The sequence below is a fragment of the Halichoerus grypus genome, chromosome 13 (assembly GCF_964656455.1).
Source record: "Halichoerus grypus chromosome 13, mHalGry1.hap1.1, whole genome shotgun sequence".
Lineage (NCBI taxonomy): Eukaryota > Metazoa > Chordata > Mammalia > Carnivora > Phocidae > Halichoerus > Halichoerus grypus.
In genome coordinates, this window is record NC_135724.1 from 8692421 (window position 1) to 8717339 (window position 24919).

At 36.6% G+C, this 24919-nt stretch overlaps 1 protein-coding gene and 1 long non-coding RNA gene across 5 annotated transcripts in view; one reads left to right on the forward strand and one right to left on the reverse strand.

Annotated features, from left to right (window-relative positions):
- Positions 1-24919, forward strand: part of LOC144379829 (uncharacterized) — a 487118-nt gene that overhangs the window by 372738 nt on the left and 89461 nt on the right. The gene's annotated exons all lie outside the window — the stretch shown is intronic.
- The window catches only part of CCDC102B (coiled-coil domain containing 102B), a 191855-nt gene continuing 189658 nt past the window's right edge, over positions 22723-24919 (reverse strand). For 2 of the 4 annotated variants that reach the window (XM_078060182.1, XM_036107921.2), the window contains 2 exons: positions 24695-24742; positions 22723-23155 (listed from right to left, as the gene is read on the reverse strand). In XM_078060182.1, coding sequence (XP_077916308.1) covers positions 24704-24742 — 39 coding nt within the window. In that variant the 3' untranslated portion in view covers positions 22723-23155; positions 24695-24703. Of the gene's footprint in view, positions 24743-24919 lie in introns of all 4 variants that reach the window. The other 2 variants (XM_078060181.1, XM_078060180.1) reach the window with 1 other exon arrangement.

Sequence of the window (24919 nt, forward strand, 5' to 3'; positions counted from 1 at the left end):
ATAAAGAACCCATACAACTCAAAGCATAAAAACAAACAATCCAATTAAAAAATGGGCAAAGGACCTGAATAGACATTTTTACAAAGACAACATAAAGGTGTCCAAAAGATACATGAAAAGATGCTTAACAACACTATTTATCAGGTAATGCAAAACAAAACCACAATAAGATATCACCCCACACCTGTCAGAATGATTAGCATCAAAAAGACAAGACATAACTAGTGTTGGCAAGGAGGTGGATAAAAGAGACCCCTCTGCACTGTTGGTAGAATGTAAATTGGTACAGCCACTGTGGAAAACACTATGGTGGCTCCTCAAAAAATTAAAAATAAAAATACAATATGATCCAGCAATTTCACTACTGGGTATTTATCTAAGGATAAACACTAATTTGAGAAAACATATGCACCTCTATGCTCACTGTAGTATTATTTACAATTGCCAAAATATGGAAGCAACCAAAATGTGCATCAATAGATGAATGGATAAAGATATGGTATATATACAATGCAATGTTACTCAGCCATAAAAGAATGAAATGTGTTATTTGCTATAACATGGATGTACCTACAGGGTATTATACAAAGTAAAATGAGTCAAAGAAAGAAAGTTTTATGGAGACTCTAAAATATAATAACAAAACAAATAGACTCAAATTCAGAGAACAAAGTGATGGTTGCTATAGGTGAGGGGGTGGGGAGATGGCGAAAATAGGTGAAAGGAATTAAAAGTTACAGATTCCCAGTTATAAAATAATAAAGACATGATAACATAAAGTAAGTACAGCATAAGGAATACAGTCCATAATGCTATAGTAACTTTGTATGGTGACATATGGTAACTAGACTTATTGTGATGATCATTTTGTAATGTATATAAATATTGAATCACTATGTTATACACCTGAAACTAATATTTCAACTACACTTCAATTTAAAATAATTTTTTGATTGAAAAAAATTGAGAAGTGACAACAAAATTACCCAACAATACAACAGTTACACACTCAAAAATCAACTTAATATATATTTTGAATCTGTCAGAAACTTTGTCATTAACAAGTAAATGGACACTTAAAATTTAAGTACCAGTGAATTTTATCTTATTTGGTACAAAAACACTGTCCCTACAAAATCAAGACATCTCCAAAGAAAATTGAAGTTGCTTTTTGGCTTTTATATTTTATGTCTACCAAACCATTTCATGCCTACATAGTTAACTCTGCTATGACTGTAGAGTTATTTTAAAAAATAGTAAGTCACCTTTCTCACTATGAGCTGGCAAGTTTAGGGGGTCTTCCTTTCTGTTAAGATGCAGAACAATTAATAAGACATTATCTTTGCCTTAAGTAGCCTACACACCAGTGAAAGAGAAGAAAATATACAAACTGCTTAAGGTCTAACATAGTTAAAAATCAACACACATTATATAAAGGAAATACGAAAGCTTTTCTTCCATGAATCACCTTTAAATATAAAATACTCTTATGTCTATTAGATTCTGAGAAAATGGGACATTTCCTCTATTTTTCACTTACATTATAATATTACATTGCATTTTGATGTTTCTTGTATCTAATCCATGATTTCTCAGAAATATTCATGCTTTCTACGGAGTAGTAAACAAGTATGTCAATACTGAGATTATAATAATCTATCTAAAACTAACTTAAAACAATGGTTTCTTAAATATCAAATGACCAATATCAAATGGCAAGCCCACATGTTCAACTAATTCATTATTACTCATGGGTTTATGTACCTTAATGAAGTGAATATCTAATACTGCCACTTAATCATAGAATATTAGGAGCCTGCACGTTGAGTGTATTGGATTAGTTTCATTAGAGTTTCATCTGTTGAAAAGAAACATAAAAAATAAGATGAGGAGACATTTCACTTAAATGCAAAAGGAAAATAAAATGAAAAAATTCATCATTTGTGACCTCTATTATCTATTCTAAGCTTCTAAATATTTTAATCCAGCAGTTCCTTCTAGCATATATGTCTTCTGTAGTAAAAACAATGTTTCTGTCCACTAAAAAAACTAAGAATAGACTTTATTTCACCCATCAACTGGCAACTATGAGTAAAGATGGCAAATTCTTTGGGTTATAGATAAAGCTTGACATTTAGATCTATCAGGATCAACAGGATATCATCATCGAGAACAGTGTTTAGCAGAATAGAAACATTGTTTCCCCCTAAATTTATGATAAACTATATGTAAAATGTACACTTGAAAAAGTAAAAAATAAATAAATTGCACTTGAAAATTTGTAGAAAGATGTCTAATATGCAATCTTTCCCTTTTTAAAAAGAAATTAATGGAAATAAATCCCCTGAAATGAGAATAACCAAAGGCAACAACGTTGGTTAGGCAGAAACATTTATTTCCTATCTCAGAAATATAATCTCAGAAGTATCTGTATTTATTGGGATGACTTACATTGGTTAATATCCATATATAAGCTGACTCAAGTCATTTAAAAAATGTGAGATATAAACGCAAAAATTTCAGTAATATTCTTTTTCCAATTCCCACATATCACATTATCATGAGAAAGCTTTATTGAAAAACTAAAATGAAATAGTTTTTAAGCTGAAAGTATACTTATTTATTTCATATATTTACTGTAAAATAAATACTCTAGAACCAGTTACTTCAGGAGAAATGAAGGAAAATATAAAATCTTATTACTATTTTATTGAATTCAATAGCCTTTTAAAAAGTTTTTAATTCCAGTTAACAGTGTTCTAGTAATTTCAGGTGTACAAAATGGTAATTCAACACTTCCATACATCACCCTGTGCTCATCAGGACAAGTATACTCGTTAATCCCTATTACAGACTTAACTCATCCCCCCCCATCAACCTCCCTCTGATAACCATTAGTTTGTTCTCTATAATTAAGAGTCTGGGTGGCTCAGTCATTAGGCATCCGCCTTCCGCTCAGGTCATGGTCCCAGGGTCCTGGGATCGAGCCCCTCATTGGGCTCCCCACTCAGCGGGAAGCCTGCCTCTCCCTCTCCCACTCCCCCTGCTTGTGTTCCCTCTCCCGCTGTGTCTGTCAAATAAATAAATGAAATTAAAAAAAAAGTCTGTTTCTTGATTTGTCTATCATTTTTTGCCCTTTGCTTGTTTCTTAAATTCCACATGAGTGAAATCATATGGTATTCTTGCTCTTACTTATTTTGCCTAGCATTATACTCCCTAGCTCCATCCACATCATTGCATATGGCAAGGTTTCTTTTTTTATGGGTGAATAATAGTCCATTGTATGTATACCACATCTTTATCCATTCATCAATCAATGGACAATCAATGGGGCTGCTTCCATATCTGAGTTATTGTAAATAATGATGCAATAAACATAGGGGTGCCTGGATCCCTTTGAGTTAGTGTTCTTGTATTCTTTGGGTAAATACCTAGTAGTGCTGGATCATAAGGTAGTTCTATTTTTAACTTTTTAAAGAACCTCCATACTAGTTTCCACAGTGGCTGCACCAGTTTGCAATCCCACCAACAGTGCACAAGGGTTCCTTTTTCTCCACATTCTCACCAACACCTGTTGTTTCTTGTGTTGTTGATTTTAGCCATGCTGATAAGTGTGAGGTGGTATCTCTCATTTGATTTGCATTTCCCTGTTTTCACATGTCTGTTGACCATCTGTAGGTCTCCTTTGGAGAAATGTCTGTTCATGTCTTCTGCCCATTTTTTAATGGATTATTTGTTTTTTGGATGTTGAGCTTTATAAGTTCTTTATAGATTTTGGATACTAACCCTTTATCAGATATGTCATTTTACAAATATCTTCTCCCTGCAGGTTGTTTTTTTAGTTTTGTTGATTGTTTCCTTCACTGTACAGAAGCTTTTTATTTTGATGTAGTTCCAATAGCTTATTTTTGCTTTTGTTTCCCTTGCCTCAGGAGATAGATCTAGAAAGAATTTGCTACAGCTAATGTCAAATTATTGCCTGTGTTCTCTAGAATTTTTATGGTTTCAGGTCTTACATTTAGGTTTCTAATTAATTTTGAGTGTATTTCTGCATATGGTGTAAGAGAGTAGTCCAGTTTCATTCTTTTGCATATTGCTGTTCAGTTTTCTCAATACCATTTTTTGAAGAGACTATCTTTTTCCCATTGGATATTCTTTCCTGCTTTGTCAAAGATTAACTGATCATATAATTGTGGGTTTATTTCTGTATTAATATTTTGTTCCACTGATCTTCAATAGCTTTTTGAGTATGCTTTATTAGTGTGATATGTATTGTGTGTGTGTGTAAATACACACACACATATAAACATATATAATGTTTTTGGTAGTTAAAGTGGTATAAAGTGATTGGATTCTGAATATACTTTGAAGGTAAAGTTGATAAAATATGGTAATGGATTGGATATGTGTATGAGAGAAAGCAAGGAGTAAAAGATTGGCTTCAAAGACTAGAGAAAAGTTATTGCCATTAACTGAGATAGGGAATATATACTTTGGTCTATTTTTGGCCATTTTCCACCATATGTTGTACCTAGATCTTAAGACAGTATAGCATAAAGAGACATTAAATATTGGTTGAATGAACCAAATGAGACACATGTAAAACTTTACATGAAAATCATCAATATATTATGAAATGTATTTGGATAGAGTATTTGCTGGAAAAAAAAGGCACTGCTATTTTCCTATTAATTGCCATCTGACTTCTAGTTACTGAACATTTTATATATTTTTCATACATGTATAAAAATTATTACCCTCTAAGACAGACATAGGGTAAGATTTTCCCCTCAATTAAATGCCTAGGTCAAATAAATCTATTTTCTTTGAAGTTGAAAATATGGAGAGTCTCAGAAATCATCATGAGTAGGATTGTTAATTTGTGATAATCCATTTTTTTTTTAAGATTTTATTTATTTGTCAGAGAGAGAGAGAGAGCATAACCAAGGGGAGTGGCAGGCAGAGCAGAGGGAGAAGCAGGCTCCCCACTGAGCAGGAAACCCAATGCAGGACTCGATTCCAGGACCCTGGGATCATGACCAGAGCTGAAGGCAGCCGCTTAACCAACTGAGCCACCCAAGGTTCCCTGTGATAATCCATTTTAAATAGCTTCCTGATAGAAAGTGACCATATCCATGCTACAATAAAGTTCAAAAAATTGTTGAAGATTTGTATTCCTTATTTAGGAGAGCTATGCAGTTAGTTCAATGAAATCAAGAAACCTGATTCAGATCAATTTTCTAATGATCAAAAAAATCAAAACCAAAATAAAACCTAGCTTCCTTAAAGAGAATTTGCCAACAATGCTCTTAATATGTAAGTCGTCTTAATTTAAAACTTACAACTTAGTCTTCCAAATTATTTTCCACTACAATAAAATATTTAAATTATTTCTCTACTCTAAGGTTAAATCCTGTATAGTTTGTTGCCTGCTGATGAGAATGTGGGCACAGTAGAAATCAGCTGCTTTGGTGACATAATTTTTCATCAGTAATAACTAATCATAGGTGAAAGGACATTTAGCTAGTGGCATCTGAGAAAAGATTACTGCCTCATTTAAAAAGAAGGCTAATTTCAGGGGCCCCTGGGTGGCCCAGTCGTTAAGCATCTGCCTTTGGCTCAGGTCATGATCCCAGGGTCCTGGGATCGAGCCCCGCATCGGGCTCCCTGCTCCGCGGGAAGCCTGCTTCTCCCTCTCCCACTCCCCCTTCTTGTGTTCCCTCTCTCGCTGTGTCTCTGTTAAATAAATAAAATCTTTAAAATAAAAAAATAAAAAAAAAGGCTAATTTCAGTTATTGTAATACATAAATAGCTCTCTGGCTGTCAAATGTTCCTTAGAATACATCGGTAGTATGTAGAAATCACATTCTTTTGGATTTTTGTTTGGCTTGTTTCTAATTTTGTTCTTTGGTTAATTTTTTAAAATTCAAATTAAGAAGGTTATGAGTTTCAGTTAATGACAATTATCCTAATTACATTTACATTATATTATAGGAATTACAACACATGAATTTCTACAATTTGACTGTAATAAAGCCTGACACTATTATACAACAAGTTTTTCCCCCCAAAGATTTTATGAGAGAGAGAGAGAGAGAGAGAGAGAGAGAGAGAGAGAGAGAGAGAGAGAGAGCGCGCGCGCGCATGCCAGCCAGCACGAGCTGGGGGAGGGGCAGAGGGAGAAGGACAAGCAGACTCCCCGTTGAGTGGGGAGTCCATTCAGGGCTTGATCCCAGGACCCTGAGATCATGACCTGAGCCAAAGTCAGATGCTCAACAAACTGAGCCACTCAGGTGCCCCTACAACAAGTTTTTAAACTGATACTCAGCTCCACTAATCCATCACTTAATATTCTTGATCAGTCTAAGGAAATTAGAGCTCCACAATTAACAATTATATACATACTCATCAAGTATTTTGCCTAGACTTCTTCAAATTCATGAATGATTGCCCCAGTGTCAGGCCCTGTAGATTTGGTTACATATCCCAACAAGATTATCTAATTTCCTAAGAAAGCCCAATGTTACCAGTCAAAATGATGTTAAGATATCTAGAAATGTTTTACAGAGAAAATGAAAATTATAATTATGCTTAAAATTAAGACCATTTGGTCTCCAAAAACCATGGGAAAATTATAAAAGGTAAAAATAAATTTATTTCCTTAAAATTCAGCTTCAAATTGTGGACAAATTAGTAAGAAACATGAGATTTTCCTTTGTTAAATACTTGTGGCCAGGTTAGGGAGAACAATTTGCAGTTGTGGTGAGGTGACCTTTGGAGTCAGCCAGCCTCACATCCAAATCTGGCTCTTTATGGACAAGCTTTGGGTCATTCATTCTTCCACCTCAATATTCTCCTTTATAAAATGTAAAGAGTAAAAGAATCTCTTCCTAAGATTTTTTGAGTAAATAATACTTTAAAAATTCTTAACAGAGAGGAGGAGATCGTAATCACTCAACATATGTCAGTCAGAAATACAAAATAGAAAGTGAATGTGCACTGTAATTACAGCTGAAAATACTGACATGAATACTTGTTCGACACATAAGACTGACTGTTCTCAAGATGCCCAGTGGACATTAAACTAAAGCCTGTTATCACTCAAGAGCAGAAAGGAGATTTAGAAAGAGAGGAGCCTTTCTGTATCATTGCCAATAAAGCAGAAGAAATTATAAAGTTTACCTAAGGAGGCTCTTCATGTTTTTAACCAGAAAATTAAGATAAATAGAGTGATTTAATGATCTGTGTGTTTCATGGTGAGGTCCAGAATCAAAGTTTCTTCCTTGTCATAACAGTATTATTTTTTTTTCTCCCCAAGCCCTATTAACTCAAATCTAATCCTGAACTACGTATTTTTTGAAATGAATAGGTTCGTCTCTAGGAAATTTTTCAGATGATTGTGTTATATAAAATGGAATCAAGGAGAAAGAAATTCTTATCCAAAGAATTCACTAAAATTGTAAGCACCCAGTTTGCATTTTAAGGTGGTTTTTATCTACAGTCCTCTCCAACATAAGCAATCCCAAGCTATATTGTGGTATGAACAATTTTGTCACTTGGTGCTTGTAAAGAAAAGTACTGCTTCTTCATTCAAGATGACTTACCATATGTCTATACAAATAACTGCTCAAAAAGCATTTTTTAAGGGCACCTGTGTGGCTAAGTTGGTTAAGCGCCCACCTCTTGATTTCAGCTCAGGTCATGATCTCAGGGCCCTGGAACTGAGCCCTGTGTGGGGCTCCACAGTCAGCGGGGAGTCTGCTTGAGGATTTCTTCTCCCTCTGTCACCCCCCAACCCACTCTCATGCACTCTAAAGTAAATAAGTCTTTTAAAAAGGCACTTAAAAAAATAAAGGTATTTATAGATTAGTAATAAGAGCCACTTTATATAAGAAATTCATATTTAAATGTCAAAGTAATATTGCACAAAAAGAGACACAGCAAAAGCCCAGACTAAATTCACAGAAATACTGGTTAATTATATCAACACTGAATAAGGAAGAATCCCATGAAAGTGAAATGAATTCACAATTCTCCATAACTGGCCAACAATCCACTGACAAGATCTATAGAGCTGGAATATGAGTTATGTAGGAAGAAGCTGACATGGAGATCCGTACATCAGCTCAGCAAACAGTTCAGGAAACACTGAACATGCACTCTGTGATAGGTACACACCTATGAATCAGAATTTAAAGATCACTAGCTATTCACTAAAACTTGTTTTTGTGTTCCTGGACACATAGCTGGACTACATTTCCCAGCTTCCCTTGAAGTTAGCTGCAGTCCTGTGACTGTATTTTAGCCAATCACTATGGGCAGGTGTGTTTCCAACCACTCCCTTACTTGGTCATAAAACCCTTCTATACACACTCTTTGGCTATCATCTTCTGTCGAATGGAAGCAAAAAAACAAGAACAAGTCCCTAGAATAGTTTCTCAACTCACCTTCCCATTATTACCTTCACCAAGAGATGGTTTTGGACTTTTTCATAATCCTTCCTTGCCATTAAATTGTAACACCATGAATATACTGTGGCCCTTTGGAGGACCACAGAATATTGTAATACTAAAATTGTTGTCACCCCTACCCATTTCACACTCCCTCAGTTGCCCCCCCCCAAAAAAAAAAAAAACCCACCAATTTTTACCACCTTGGATGATCTGGCCCATACTGAGAATGTATGCTCTGGGAAATCATGAAATGACAAATGGAGTGTCAGGGTCTGATTTAGACAGCTTTATGAACACCATGTAAATTCTAATATGCTGAACCATTGTATATTTTGGTCCAATATAACAATTTAGTCTATCCTAAATAATATGAAAGTCTTAAAATGTATTCATACAATATGCAATAATATACTTTGACCACTTAGCTAAAGAATCCAACAGTTGGCAAAAATTAATAGCAAACAGTAAAACCCCTGCTATACAAAACAAAAAATAAAGAATTCTCCTAGATAGTGGTGACTTACAGATCATATTTCCCTTTGAAAGTAAGTCTAACCACAATATTAATCAGACTGTTAGTACATCCATTCATTCACAGAACTCCCTTCAAAACAAACATAAGAGGGGCTAATGAGGGGCTTAATTAATGCCCAATCACCTCATTAGGCTCACTGTCCTCAGAGCTCTCTCTCTAGAAAGCCATTCATTTCACAGGATATGCAAAGACTACTTTATACCTTACTTTATACACATCATATAAAAGGTAGTAGTGAGAACATTCTGCAGTCTGAATAATTCCCTTTGAGTTTCCACAGGAAAAAAATACAGAAGCCTATCAAAATGAGATTAATTTAGAATCCTTCAATTTCACATTTTGGTTTTGGAATTAAAAACTTTATGTAGATTATATAAATGCAAAATAACATTTTAAAAAGTTTAAATTAAGCTGTATGTTATAAGCACAACGAATGCTGCCTGAATACAAATTATCCTCTGATATATTTAATTATGTAATGAAATATTACATAATTACTTTTGACAATTAAATTTTTGTTATTAATGTTTTCCTCCAATTGTTTTACTTTTTCAAATATGTAGACACCTGAAAGTTCAGCTGAAATTCTATCAACTAATGATAATTTATGGTGTTTTTTTAATTGGAAGAGAAGGGTGGCAGATTTCCCAATTCATCCATTATGGCTTCTGAGTGTGAAAAATATTCAGCTTAATAGTATGTCTCACTTAAGGGACTAGTGATTCTTTGATTTCTTGAGTATACAAAAGTGGTGGCTAAAATAAGCACAAGAAAAATCTGTACCAAAATTTACATTATGTCTAAGAAAATGGATAACAAATTGTAAAACCTACTTTAAATTTTAAGGTGGCTGGATTATTGAAATGTAAAACAAAACAAAACCCTAAATGTATTGATCATGCCTTTAAATAAAAGATGTGGTATAAAGTAAAAATCAGTGTAATTGAAGAATTCTCTAGCATTTTAAATAAGCTTTTCAAATAAATCACTTGTTCATTGGGGAAAAAATGTGTCTAATGTGTGTATATAGTTGCTATTGTGATATTGTGTTTTCTATAGATTGCTTGACATTGTACTTTATTAAGATTTGCTTTTTAACCAGACTTTACTAATATAATGTTCCTAAATTTAACCAAAGAGCCATTTGTGAGATGGAGAAAATTAAGGTGACCATCCAAAACTTACATTCTGGCAATTTGCAAAGAAAATCCCTCCATCAGGGCTTACACTTTTGACCCTTACATTTGTAAGATTTGCCAGTTTTGGCAGGTAGCTCACACGCTGCCTTCCTATTGGTTTAAAAAGTTATTCCCCAGTAGATGCAGAGCAGACCAGAACCCATGACATGAAGAACTCAGCATATCTTTAATTTCAACCTTATTGTGCCCTGTTTCAGGTGTCCAATCTGCAGGACCACATCACTGAATTATTTTCATGCCATTCACTGGATTATTTTCTTTGTGTTATCTACTGTTAATAATTTATTGTATATTAAACTGTAAGGAGAATAAGTGAGATTTGGTTTTACTAGTATCCTGAGAACATCTGTAATAAAGAATAGCCTATAAAAATATCTATATGCATCTTGCATACTTATAGGTCACATAGATGTTAAAGTATCTGGGTCCTTTATAGATTGCATTGCCCTATCTTTGCTTGTAGATCTTTCCAGCAAGGTCTGTGTGATTATCAAATTCATCCTAGAAAACTTGGGATGTTAGAGGAGAAATGAAAGAAGAACAACACGAAAAATACAAACCCAAACAAAAAATGTCATGTCTAGAAAGCAACACAATTACTGTTTTGATTTGTAGGGTTGTATGGTAATTAGAGTAATAAATTTTATCATAAAAATATTAAACATAGGGTAGATATGGTGATTTTAGGTATGTGACACAATTTGTTCACTTTTAGTAGCCACATTATGTCCCATATGCTCTACTTGTACTTGGTCTAACAAAGGTAGGACCCCAAATAATTTTATCAAATTATCAGAAATTCATTCTCTGAAATTTTAAATCAAATTAAGTCACTGAAATAAACCCATTCACTTCTAGCAATATCTAAGCAAGATGGAAAGTAGAATTTAACGTTGAAATACCAACTCTGTTTTTATTTATTTTTTTTTTTTTAAAGATTTTTTTATTTATTTTACAGAGAGAGAGAGAGCGAGAGCAGGAACACAAGCAGGGGGAGTGGGAGAGGGAGAAGCAGGCTTCCCGCTGAGCAGGGAGCCCGATTCGGGACTCGATCCCAGGACCCCGGGATCATGACCTGAGCCGAAGGCAGACGCTTAACGACTGAGCCACCCAGGCGCCCCAACTCTGTTTTTAATGCTTAACAAGCTCAGGCCCCCTGGTGCTTCTTCCTCAGAGGAAAACTGAAGCTTTGGCCAGCCCACCAGCAGGGACTTCAATAAAAGCCACTTTCTTTCCTCAGTAAAACCAATGCAAAGGCAGTCTGTTGGAAAACTGATGCTTTTGTAAAGTGGAAAACTCAGCAGAAGGATGAAACTGTTCCATTTCAGGTAGAAAACTCTTTACACAGCCTTTTCATCCATTTGGTCAAAATTGTAGTTTTATGAGACACTGAAGGGTGAAATTAAGGCTTTACTAGCTTTGACGCCCCTGCTGTGCAGAATTTGAGAGAAACGGCCTCTGTTAGGTCACATCTTCTACTCAAATTATTAGATTTCTGCTCTAATCCCACAAAAGTGACAATGAATTTTCAATGTCTTTCATGTCCTTTATAGGTATGGAACATATATAACCTTTAACTACTAATCTTTGGTTGTGATGATTCAAAATAGATTTGATTAAACCTAAATAACTCATTGAGCACAAATTCCTAATCTTCCAGCTGATTTGCTTCATTGCTCCAATCGCCTATCTACACATACACCTGTTCTGCCAGTTCATCATGACCTCCAGCCCATCATGACCTCCAGCCCATCACCTGAAAATCTCTGCCACTTCTCTTACTATTGAGTTTAAATACCAACACGCACCATTTCACTTTCTTGCCCTACAATAATCCATAGTTCCTCTCTATCCAAAATCCACCTAACCAGAAAAACATCAGTCTTACTCTTGACAGAAAGAGATTCCTGCTCAGCACACATTTGGCCCTCCTCCCATCTTACTCCAATAGAAGAGGTGACTCATCCTATTGTAGCCAATTCAGCCATCTATTCAGAAAACCTGAAAACTCATCTGCATTAAAAAAGGCTGATTTCTAAAAACAAAACAAAACAAAAACTTCACTAGCCAATGTAACTCTTATTCTATTTGTTTTTTAAATTTCACAATCAAATATCTCAAAATAGTAATCTATGATAGTTTCTTTCATTTCTTCACCTTCCACTCTAACTCTTATTCCATTACAATCTGGCCCCCCTTCTCCAGCAGGATTTTACAAACCATTAGGGCATTTTTCGTCTTTGTCACTATTGTATCCCCAGAGGCAGAGGACATACTTACTATCATTTCACTTTCAAAAAAATCTGGTTAACTGATGGATTAATTGTATTAACTACTGATGTTAAATCATGTGTAATTGAGATATAGAACTACACATCTCTTGTTATCAATGTCATTTCTGAGAACTATTAGGTCACTTCTCAGGCAGGGAAATTGCTACTCAATGTGTTCTCAGGAACAGGATAAAATAGACTGGTTGTATGAAGACAGGAAACAGGGGAGGTAAAAACTATTGAGCATAAGCATCTAAACTCCATTAGGCAGAGACTGTCTTTCTTACTAACACGGTATCTTTGGTGCCTACCAGAGTGCTCTTGCACTGTAGGTGTTCACAGATATTTGTTGAATAAATAAGTAAATGCTTAAATAGAATGGAACAACTATCAGGCATCACACATTAATTTGTTATATAAATGATCATAGCTAATGCTCTCAATATTTCTAGAAGGACTTTTAATCGGGAATCTGGGACTTGATGAGGTTTAAAAAATCTTATCCAGATTCTGGAACCAATATATGCCTGACTCTGTAGTCCATACTTTTTTTTTTCTGCACCATACTATTATCCATTGCAGATGCTGACTTCGTTTATCTTAGGCTCAAATATTTCCAGGTAGTACAAAAAATTGAAGTTTCATATAAACTCTAACCTTTGACTCCTTCATCTACAGAGCTTTGTATAAGCCATTGGCAGGAGATTATTGTTTGACATGTGAAAAGTTTAAAGAACAAGCTAAAATTTAATATTGTCCTGATTCATTTATACTTGATTTTTCAAATTTTGCTTAAGGTAATGATTTGTAATTTTAAATTTAGAAAGAATTGACCATGCTGCACTTTAATTAATAAATACCACTCCATAAAGAAAAGTAATGAACACAAATTAAACTTGAGTAAACCTTGTAAGGAAAATCAACTCAAAAGAGAACTGCTTCTTAGAAAGGCAGTGATGCAAAATTATTCACTTCATAATGAAGTTTAATAATAATGGCCATTTATGGAAATTATGACAATCCTAATCATTATGGAAATATTTTAATAATACCTTTGGTATTCATGACTTCATGTATGTGAAATAACAATTACTAACTTTAAATCAATTGAACAATTATGTCTTGGAGTTGTTCTAAAAGAATTATATTCTTTCTAGCTTTCATCTCCTTTAAAATTATACTGCTTTATTTATAGTACTAGAAAACAAGAGCAAGTCAAAGAAATAATTATAATAGAAAATTTCAAATCTATCTTGCCTTAATGCATGTTTTATAAATAATTATGGGTATTTGATCTCATAATCTGATTCATCATTGCTAGTCTAAAGAAATAGATGTTTTAAAAGCCAGAAGTTCTGATTAACATAAAATTGTAAATATTGGTGCCATATTTGATTAAACAGTTTAAAAATTAAAAAAATATATGTTTACATTTTCTCTTAGTTTCCCTTCCCAGGTTACATTTTGAAAATTTCATAGTTCTTACAGATTTAAAAGATAATCTATATTGTTATAGCCATTATTATACTATCTGATATTCAAGAAAAGATCATGAAGTGTTTGTGCATTACCTTTCTTACCAAATGTTAGCAAAAGCCATGATACATCAATCTTGGCTTTCTTTTCATCCTGATTTTTTTTTATCGAGTTTTAACAACATTTTGCTAAATTTTTATTCCCATCAGAGGAAACTACAATTAATTTATAAATGTAATATCAGAATATTTCGTCTTAAATGGTTTATAAAAAGTAAGAGGTTGGTATTTTATGCACCCAGTCTCATAGCTTTTGTATAGATAATACACTACCAAAAAGTGAATTATTAGAAAGACACATATCCACTATAATGTTCTCCCCGATATAACTGTTCACTAGGGGGCTTCGTGGTAGGGGAATAATAATTGGTAGGTATGTTTACGGACTACTGTTCTATCTTCCAAACATACACTGGCTCAGAGTGATAGCTTCCTTCCACTTTTTAAAAATCAGTGATACTCATCTGAATTAGTAACCAAATATACATAGAAATACAAGATGAAATCTTTGATGTTAGAGCCCTGGAACAGTACAGAAGCATAGTGAGTGCTCATGAACCAAGAATAGAGAAATGTCATTACCATTATAAAATGGAGCAGGGTTCGTGGTCAGAAACCTCAGGAATAAACACTGAAATGAGGAGATGGCTTACCTGCTCCTGATGTGTCGATGTTCCCATCCCTCAGTGGAGGATGTGACGAGGTGGGAAAAGGAATTCGAACGAGAGAAAAGCAGCGAGAGGAAGCTCCCCTTAAAAGAGGGCTGGAGGGAGGAGGACAATGGAGAACTGCTTCATCCGTTCCTTTCAGCTACCACCTGCACATCGCTTCCAGTATTACTTCTGCGGATCCTGGTGGGTGGGACATTGTAATTGTTAAAATCAAAAACAACTGGAGGCTAGCCTTGAAAATTCCCACAGCTTACAAAACCAGGTTAGTCTCAAATACAAAGCTTAATTTAGCTTATTTTGCAAGACTAACTCATCTCTTGCCTATGCCTCATAAGCAAAACCTAAGCTGTTTCCCAAAATTGATGAGATAACCACTAACCAATTCCCAATCACTTAAGAAAACTCTAATATTATAACTAATCACTGTGAAGAATAATCAGTCGCTACCTCCTCCCTATAGAAGCTGCTTTACAAAAATATACCTCTGAGCCTCAGTCCATGTTTGGTTTGAGTGCCCCTGGCTCACGAATGCTATTTCTGCTGTGTGCACAATGAACATTTACTAATGAGTGCTGGGGTGATTCACTGGTTTTACTGCCACTATTTCTAAACTTTTTTTTTTAAAGATTTTATTTATTCATTTGACAGAGAGAGACACAGCGAGAGAGGGAACACAAGCAGGGGGGAGTGGGAGAGGGAGAAGCAGGTTTCCCGAGGAGCAGGGAGCCCGATGCTGGGCTCGATCCCAGGACCCTGGGATCATGACCTGAGCCAAAGGCAGATGCTTAATGACTGAGCCACCCAGGCGCCCCTGTTTCTGAACTTCTGACATAATGTAGGGTTCCATCTTTCCAGAGTAGCTAAGCAGAGAGCAGAGGGGCAGGGTCTCATTCTGAAGTCATTCACTGTGTCATCATTTAGGGAAACAGCATCTCTAGGTAGAGAATGTACAAACCAATGAAATGAGCCTCGACTTGGGAAACCTTGGGTTTTCGAGCCATTGTGTTGGGAGGGGGCTAGTAAAGTGCTGGGTGCCTGTAGACTTGGCCCCCTTTTGTTCTTGCAGCATTACCACACCCTGGCTGCACATGAGAAGCATTTCAGGTGGGGGTGAGTTAAAAAATATAGCACTGCAACAGGCCAGATGATTTAATGGTGTCTGAGTATCTCCTTTTTCTTTTTATTCCTGTATAATTAATATACAGTGTTATATTAGTGTCAGGTGTGCAATATAGTGATTCAACAATTCTATACATTAGTCAGTGCTCGTCATAAGTGTACTCTTCATCCCCATCACCTATTTCACCCATCCCCCCACCCGCCTCCCCTCTGGTAACCACGTGTGTTCTCTACAGTTAAGGGTCTTTTTCTTGGTTTGTCTCATTTTCTCTGTTCGTTTGTTTTGCTTCTTAAATTCCACATATGAGTGAAATCATACGGTATTTGTCTTTCTCTGATGGCTTATTTCACTTAGCATTACATTCTCTCAATCCATCCATGTTGTTGCAAATGGCAAGATTTCATTCTTTTTTGACTGAATAATATTCTATTGTATATATGTATATATACCACATCTTTATCCATTCATCTATCGATGGACACTTGGGCTGCTTCCATAATTTGGCTATTATAAATAATGCCGCAATAAACATAGGGGTGTATACATCTTTTCAAATTAGTGCTTTCATTTTCTTTGGGTAAATACCCAGTAGTGGGATTGATGGATAATCCTATTTTTAATTTTTTGAAGAATCTCCATACTGTTTTCCACATTGGCTGCACGAGTTCATTCCCACCAACAGGCACGAGTGTTCCTTCTCCACATCCTCACCAACACTTGTTGTTTCTTGTGGTTTTGATTTTAGCCATTCTGACAGGTGTGAGGTGATACCTCATTGTGGTTTTGATTTGCATTTCCCTGATGATGAGTGATGTTGAGCATCTCTTTGAATATTTCTTAATAAACTCTCCAAGTAATCTTATTTATTTTTAATTTATTTTTCTTCAAGCAATTTTAATATGAAGCTAGAGTCAAGAACCAAAGCGGTGACATAATTCTCTCAGAGGCTGTAGGAACAACTAGGATGGGGGAACTTAATAGAATGCTTGCCCACAGCAGGATCAGAGAATTGCCATTATGGGGAGCATCAGTTGTTCCTGATTTTTCCATGCTTCTCTTCTGAGTACCTTAGCATATAGTGGTAGTTTCTAACATGTGATCACCAGACCAGCAGCATCAGGATCACCTGGGAACTTGTTTGAAATGCAATAATTAGGCCTCATCACAGAAATACCCAATCAGTAAATCTGGGGGTGGGGACTGGTAATCTATGCTTTAACAAGCCTTCTGGGTGCTTCTGGCAACTCACTAAAACTAGAGAAACATTGGCATAAGTGAGATGGTAATATAACCCATCTAAGTTAAGTGTGATCAAGAGAATAATTTATTTCTTCAGTACTTGACCAGAGCCTTAAACTGAGGACTAGCATGGGCTAGTATGTGGATGGCAGAGGGACTTAAGGCAGGAGAACAATAGTGGGGGGGTGGGGGCAGGTAGGTAAGAGTCAGCTGATCTACCTGCTTCCTCTCACATGGAAATTTTCTTTCCTATTTGAGAAGCTGTACATCCATTATGTTTTGATGTTGCACTTTAGTTGATATCTCCAACCAGATCTGGATGTACGAGGAAACACTGAGGAACAAGTCAATAGAAATAGAAAGATGATTTGAATTCCTCATATGAGGAATTCTTGATCTCAGGAAACAAACTGAGGGTTGCTGGAGTGGTGGGGAGTGGGAGGGATGGGGTGGCTGGGTGATAGACACTGGGGAGGGTATGTGCTATGGTGAGCACTGTGAATTGTGTAAGACTTTTGAATCACAGACCTGTACCTCTGAAATAAATAATAAATTATATGTTAAAATAAAGAAGAAGATAGCAAGAAGGGAAAAATGAAGGGGGAGAAATCGGAGGGGGAGATGAACCATGAGAGACTATGGACTCTGAGAAACAAGCTGAGGGTTCTAAGGGGAGGGGGGAGGGGGGATGGGTTAGCCTGGTGATGGGTATTAAAGAGGGCACGTACTGAATGGAGCACTGGGTGTTATGCACAAACAATGAATCATGGAACACTACATCAAAAACTAATGATGTAATGTATGGTGATTAACATAACATAATAAAATTTAAAAAAAAAAAGATGATTTGATAAGTGTTAAAGGGAAGGACGAAGAGAGGCGGCACAGAAGCAGACACCGGACCAGAAGTTAGAAGACTAATTTTAGTAAAATAGGCAGCTCAATTATGTCAATCCTAGGAGGGTTTCTCAGTTGGTAATGATGCTACTTATAGCAGTAAACATGGAACAAAACAAGCATTTTGTGAAGGTAGCTCTGGGACAAACAGCAAGTTTTGCTGATGATAGCCAGAGATACCTTGTCATAGTTAGTAGATTAAAAGCATTCCCCTGGGTTCCATATATTCATTATCATGAACCCATCTCTTGCAAATGCAGACAAATCCAGCCCCACGATGCCCTGTACTCTGTCAGTGGCTACTCATGTGTGATATTATTTTCCAGGTGATAGAAAGACAACAAGCTTAATGCAATTTTGTTACCAAGGTTGCTTCTAACTTTTTAATTTCTGGTTCATGGGAAGGCAACATGATTCCAATAACTTTTTTCGTCACTGCTTTTCTTTCACTTCAAACCTGGGTTTGAATACAGGCCCCCTTACTTATAGGCTGTGTTCCTTAACGTCACAGGATTTCAAATTTCTCAGCTGTACGATGGGAATGATAACATACTCTCAGCTGGGGGGGCCTGGGTGGCTCAGTCGTTAAGTGCCTGACTCTTGGTTTCTGCTCTGGTCATGATCGCAGGGTCGTGAAATCAAGCCCTGCACTGGGCTCCACGCTCAGTGCGGAGTCCGCTTGAGATTCTCTCCCTCTCTCTCTCTGCCCCTCCCCTACTCACACTCTCTCCCTCTCTCTCCAAAATAAATAAATAATTTAAAAAAAACCACTCTCAGAGGATTTTATATGATACCACATTTGTGCTATCCCCAACACCAGGCATGGTACATCTTAATTAGTGCTCAATTAGTAGAAGCTGTTTCCTGTATATTATTTCTGTATATTATTTTAAAATTCATCACTGCAGCCTGGTAAAACAATCACCTGGTCCACCTATGTCAAGCAGGAGCTGCAGCTAGCCATCTGACTCACTGTAGAGTTTGTCTTCCCCATTCAGGCCCTCCAGGGAACAGAAAAGCCCATGTGAGTATAGCCAGGTGGACTAGGCTTTATGCCTCCAGCGACTGCTCATAAATGCAGACCACCCTCATGCATTCACACATACAGAGAGTGGGACAACTTTTTTCATTGGACTGATGCAAATCCAAATGCTTCTCCTAGCTTCCAAGTGATTTCGAGTTTTGCTATGCATGGTTATCGAAGCTGCAAATATTTTGTGACAATGTTCTTGTGGTTTAACCAAACCAATGTAATACTAATCGAAAGCAAGTTCAACAGCAAATCCCAAACTGGAGTAGCCCATGTCCACAGTGAGATAGCACAAACCATAGATCAGTAACCCTTGTATGGGTCATAATGAAACACTGATAAGCTACATCCTAGCTGGACAAGAAGGAGACATAGGGTTGCCAACACTTCTCACTACGTCTGGATTAATCCTACTATTGGGGTGTAACATGCCATGAGAAAAGAAGGTTAAACAGTTATCTGAAATAAGGCCCACCACTCCGCTCCGGGGCTTACTCAGTAGGCGGAGATCTGAGGTGCATGCTGAGGTCAGCGGTGCTGGTTGGCCTCATCCTGCTGATTGGAATTCCATTGATAACAGCACTAATCAAGTGTTGTGCGAAAACTGAATGCAATTGGTCTCAACCTTTATTAGAGTATCAAATCCAAGTGGCAGAGCAGTAGCATTGTGGTGGTTCCCCATTGCTGTGCAAGAAATTACAACAAATTCACTGGTTATACAACATACATACTATCTTAGAATTCTGGAGGTCAGAAATCTGACATGGGTCTCAGTTGGCTGAAGCCAAGGTGTTGACAGAGCTGCATTGTTTTTTTCTACGTTCTAGGGGAAAAAATTGTTTCTTTAATCAGAGAGTGTTGGAAGAAGTTAGTTCCCTGAGGTTGTGGGATGGAGCTCCCTGTTCCCTTGTTGTTGTCACTGAAGAGACTTTCTCAGGTTCCAGACACGGACTGCAGTCCTCGGCCTGCTCTCCTGTATACCCTCGGCTTATGGCCCCTTCCTCCATCTTCAAAGATGGCAATAGTGGCTCAAGTCCCTCATGTTCTCCATCTCTCTGATGAACTCTCTTGCCTTACTTTTTCACATTTAAGGACCCCTGTGATTACATAGGCCCCATGGAGATATTCCAAGATAATCTCCCTATTTAATGTTAGCTAATTAGCAGTCTTAATTCCACCTGCAAATTTTATTTTGCCATATAAAACAACACATTCCGAAATTCCAGGGGTAGAGTGTGGACATCTTTGGGGCCATTATTCTATCATTAGCATACAGTTATAAAAATGTAAACTTGGCCAAGAATATATAGGACTGAGGGGTCAATTGTTGAAAGAGGCAGTTGACTATGACCCTGAACATCCCTGCACATCATTGTGGAATGCACTCTGAAGTAGCTAGTCACGTAGGTAGCTAAGTTGGTCAAGGTGACCACAACATGACTCCTTTACTGCTATTCAATCTCTAGGAAAGGGCATCTGGCTCAGCCCTCATGCTGCTGAGAGCATGAGGAGCCACCTCTGGTCCATACATCACTCAGTGGGACTTGGAGACAAGGGAACTAGCCCAACCGTGCTGGTACTTCTGCCTTTTGCTGTGTTGTAACACTCTTGCTCTGATCCACTGAATTTTGTTGTCTACTTGCAGTACATGTGGAGTACTGGCAAATGGATCTGTTTGTTAATCATTTCAGTGTATTGAATTGTGTCCCTAAAAAGATACGTCTAAGTCCTAACTCCAGGAACTATAAATGTGACCTTACTTGGAAATAGTCTTTAGAAATGTAATTAAGGATTTCAAGATGAGATCATCCTGGATTTAAGATGTGTTCTAAATGCAATGACTGATGCCCTTATAAGAAAAAGTGAGGACTATTTGAGAAACAGAAACATGGGGAAGAATGCCAGGCAAAGATGGAGGCAGAGATTGGGGGCCACAAGTCAAAGAATAATAGGAGTCACCCCAAGCTAGATGAGGCGGGCAAGGATTCTCCCCAGGAGCCCTTTGGAGGGAGAGAGGTGCTGTTGGTAACTTCATTTTGATTTTCTAGCCTACATAACTGTGAGAGAATAAACTTCTGATGTTTCAGGAACAGGTCTGTGATGATTTGTTATGAGAGCTCTAGTTGTCTCCTTTGGAATCTTATTGCTTACTCCATGAAATTGATGTTCTTCCTCATAAAGAATACATACTTATATATTGCATATTATTATCTCTATTACTCACTAAAATGTAATATCCACGAGGACAGGTTTCGTTTGTTTGATTTACTCTCCATAGTACCTACAAGAGGAACTGGTGGCTTTTTTTATGTTTAATAATGTTAAACAGGATATAGCATCCTTCAGATTCTTGCCAAAATTCAACCAAACTTTTGGGACGCCTGGGTGGCTCAGTCAGTTGAGCATCTGTCTTCAGCTCAGGTCATGATCTCGGGGTCCTGGGATCGAGCCCCACATCGGGCTCCCTGCTCAGAGGGGAGCCTGCTTCTCCCTCTCCCTCTGCTGCTCCCCCCAGCTCATGCTATTTCTCTCTCGAATAAATAAAATCTTTTTAAAAAAATTCAACTAAACTTCTGAAATACCCATAGCATCTTGGTAATTAAGACCTGTTATAAAACAAGAAGGCAAGAATATATACAAAGTTCACCACAGCAAACACTGAAGTTACAATCTCTCACACATCTTGGAACCATAGATCTGAATAAACTACACTTACCTCAACACCATTTTTATTGGATAAACTGTATAATGATCTCACCTCACATCCACAAATACTAAGAGAATCATAACGAGGGCTTAAATAGGAAGTTTCCTTTGGCACTAAATTTGCAGCAGAGTTTGACTTCATAATGTGTGTCTCTAGAAGAATAAAATAATTTTGAGGGGAACACAGTTCCGTATGTTGACTCTCCATAAATCCCAGATACTCACTACTATAATAAGGTGAATACTTTTTCTAGACACCACAATGCTGCTTCTGAATTTCCAAATTTTTAGTAATTACTGAAATACACCTGATAGCAATGTTTTTCAGCTTAGTATGGGTAAAAACAGATGACAAAGCTATATTTATTTTTCTTAGGTATTGCCATAAGAGGAACTAGCACTTCTGCTAACAAGACTGTGGTCAATATAATAAACTTTTCAATCCATCTTCTACTAGTGTATATCCCTTCCAAATATTCATATATATATATACTGAATAACCTAGTTTCATTAGCACTTTATATTAAGTGTTGATAACTAGTAGTTGGGGAAATTATTTAAAATTATGACATTATAAGTAATAAAAATATATCAGGGAATATAACTCTTCAAATAGGAGATAACTCTACAAAATACATTAGGGAATAGTCTTCTCCAACACAGATGTGAAAAAAAACATCTATCCATATTCCACATGTGCTGTTCACCACACCTGTGTATGTAGATACGTTCATGCCATTCCCCTTTTATGTTTATATATAATAGATTCTTGCTAGCTAAAAGCTAAATACCACGTGCCTATCCTAATAATGATTAACAAACTCAGAGATCGAGTCCCTGTTCTTTCTTGAAACAAAGAAATTTTTTATTTAAACCATATTTTCCCTTGAAAATTGCCTTTTAAAAAGAATATATTTGCTATTATTATTGCAACTGTTTTGATTTATTGGAAAACACATTTTTACTTATTGGAATTTATTGGAAACAATTCAAATTTTCTTTAATAGAGGAGAAAATTCATTGACACAAAAAACTGAAAATCCCAGGGGCATCTTTTTTTTATTATAAAGTTTTTATTTTAATGCCAGTATAGTTAACATACAGTGTTATATTTGTTTCAGGTGTACAATATAGTGATTCAACAAATTCCATACAACACTCAGTGCTCAATACAAGTGCACTCCTTAATCCCCATCACCTATTTCATCCATCCCCCCACCCACCACCCCTCTGGTAACCATCAGTTCGTTCTCTATAGTTAAGAGTCTGTTTCTTGGCTTATGTGTGTGTATATATGCAATCAATTGATGGACCTTCCATCAATTGGCTCCTTCCATAATTTGGCTATTGTAAATAATCAAAACCACAATGAGACATCACCTCATACCTGTAAGAACGGCTAAAATCAAAACCACAAGAAACAACAGGTGTTGGCGAGGATGTGGAGAAAAAGGAACCCTCATGCACTGTTGGTGGGAATGCAAACTGGTGCGGCCACTGTGGAAAACAGTATGGAGGTCCCTCAAAAGGTTAGAAATAGAACTACCATACAATCCAGTAATCTCACTACTGGGTATTTACCCAAAGAATATAAACCCACTAATTCAAAGGGATACATGCACCCCTATATTTATAGCAGCATTATTTACAATTCTGAGGGGTACCTTAATCCAGGCTATGGCTTAAGCCAGAGAGGCTCATTATGTCTCCTGGTCAGGCCCCTCTCTCCATGCCTCAACTCTCTCATGCAGCTCCCAGTGAAAGTATGATGCTTTTTACAGCTCTAAATCTTTATTTCCTTAGGTTTAATTTTAACAGCAAGAAAGTGTGTCTCTTCAAGAAGCCTAAGCATCACTGCATTTAATTGTCTCTGATGTGATTACCTGTCCATAGCATGTGTGTCCGGAAACCTTAAATGTTTTGGTTAGAGAAACATGAATCATCTACCCAACCTGAAGGCAGAGGTGATATTAACCTTAACCAAAGGATGTGGCCTGAAATTTGGGGGTGGAGTTGATCGTAGAGGAAAAACAACGCATGTTAAGTAGAAGCCAGGTGTATAGATGTTAGGGTTCGCCAAACAACAGCCACACACTAATAAGACAAAATGGATGCTAAATCTCCAAACACATCTATTTTTATGTTTTGCCTTCATAAAATAAATATTTAAGTGTAGATTTTATATCTTCTGATCTCAGATGACCAGATCATTATCCTAATAAAAAACCTTAGGAACTTCCTAATTAATTGTCTTTATCATCTTGGATTTATCAATATTTGGCCTACCACATTGTTATACTTTTCTTATGTATATGTAGCTCTGCATGTCTGTGTGTGTAATGGGGGGGATGTTTTATATATATTACATATATATAAAATAGGTATAGATGTAATATATTATATATATATATGAATTCTATAGTATGCATATGGCAAATAAAATGGTGGGATATATTCTGACATAATAAGTGTCATGCTGTCCATATTCTACTTGAAGATGAGATTTATTTTCAGATTGTATCCCAATAAAAATAACTCTATGTCTATGGTGAGGTGAACATTGATTAGAGTGTACAATGTTTGGAATAAAAAGAGATAAGGGTACAGAGCAAAATGTAGCCATTCTTAGATAAATAAGTAATCAACAAGTATTTTGCTGCAGATGCTAACAGAAAACTTCCAAAATAACAATTTGGTACAGGCTTAATCATTAAAGAAACTAAGCTATATCATTAGCGTACACCAAGAATAATCTGAATTGAGGGATAAAGTCCCTAAAACAACATAGAAAGGTACTTTAATTTCAGTGCAAAAAATTTGGACAGAGATGAACAACAGGATCTAAGGATAAAGCAACTAGTAAAGGTCATAACATGATAATTCCTTTAGCTACACAAACTAAGTACAGCCACCAGATCCTTTGAGGGGAGTACTTAAAAGTCAATTTAGGAGATCCCATGACTTCTTTTTTTGTGCCTTCCCCACCCTTTCCACAGCACGTGGACTTTTGCTAGCATACCTCCTCCCTTCGCTCACCAGCAGGCTTCAGATCAGTTCTTGGAGCTCCATCACCAAGCCAGGGACCTGCGAGGTAGTAGACACAGATTTTAGAGCCTCAGAACCTCAGCTTTCTTCCAAGTTATCTCTCCCCAACAGCCATTTTTCTCCTCTACCCCACATACATAGAAGGATCTCAGACAATTGGTAGATTTCACTTGTTTTCCCCAAACTTCACCTGAAGCAAATAAACCCCTGCACTTA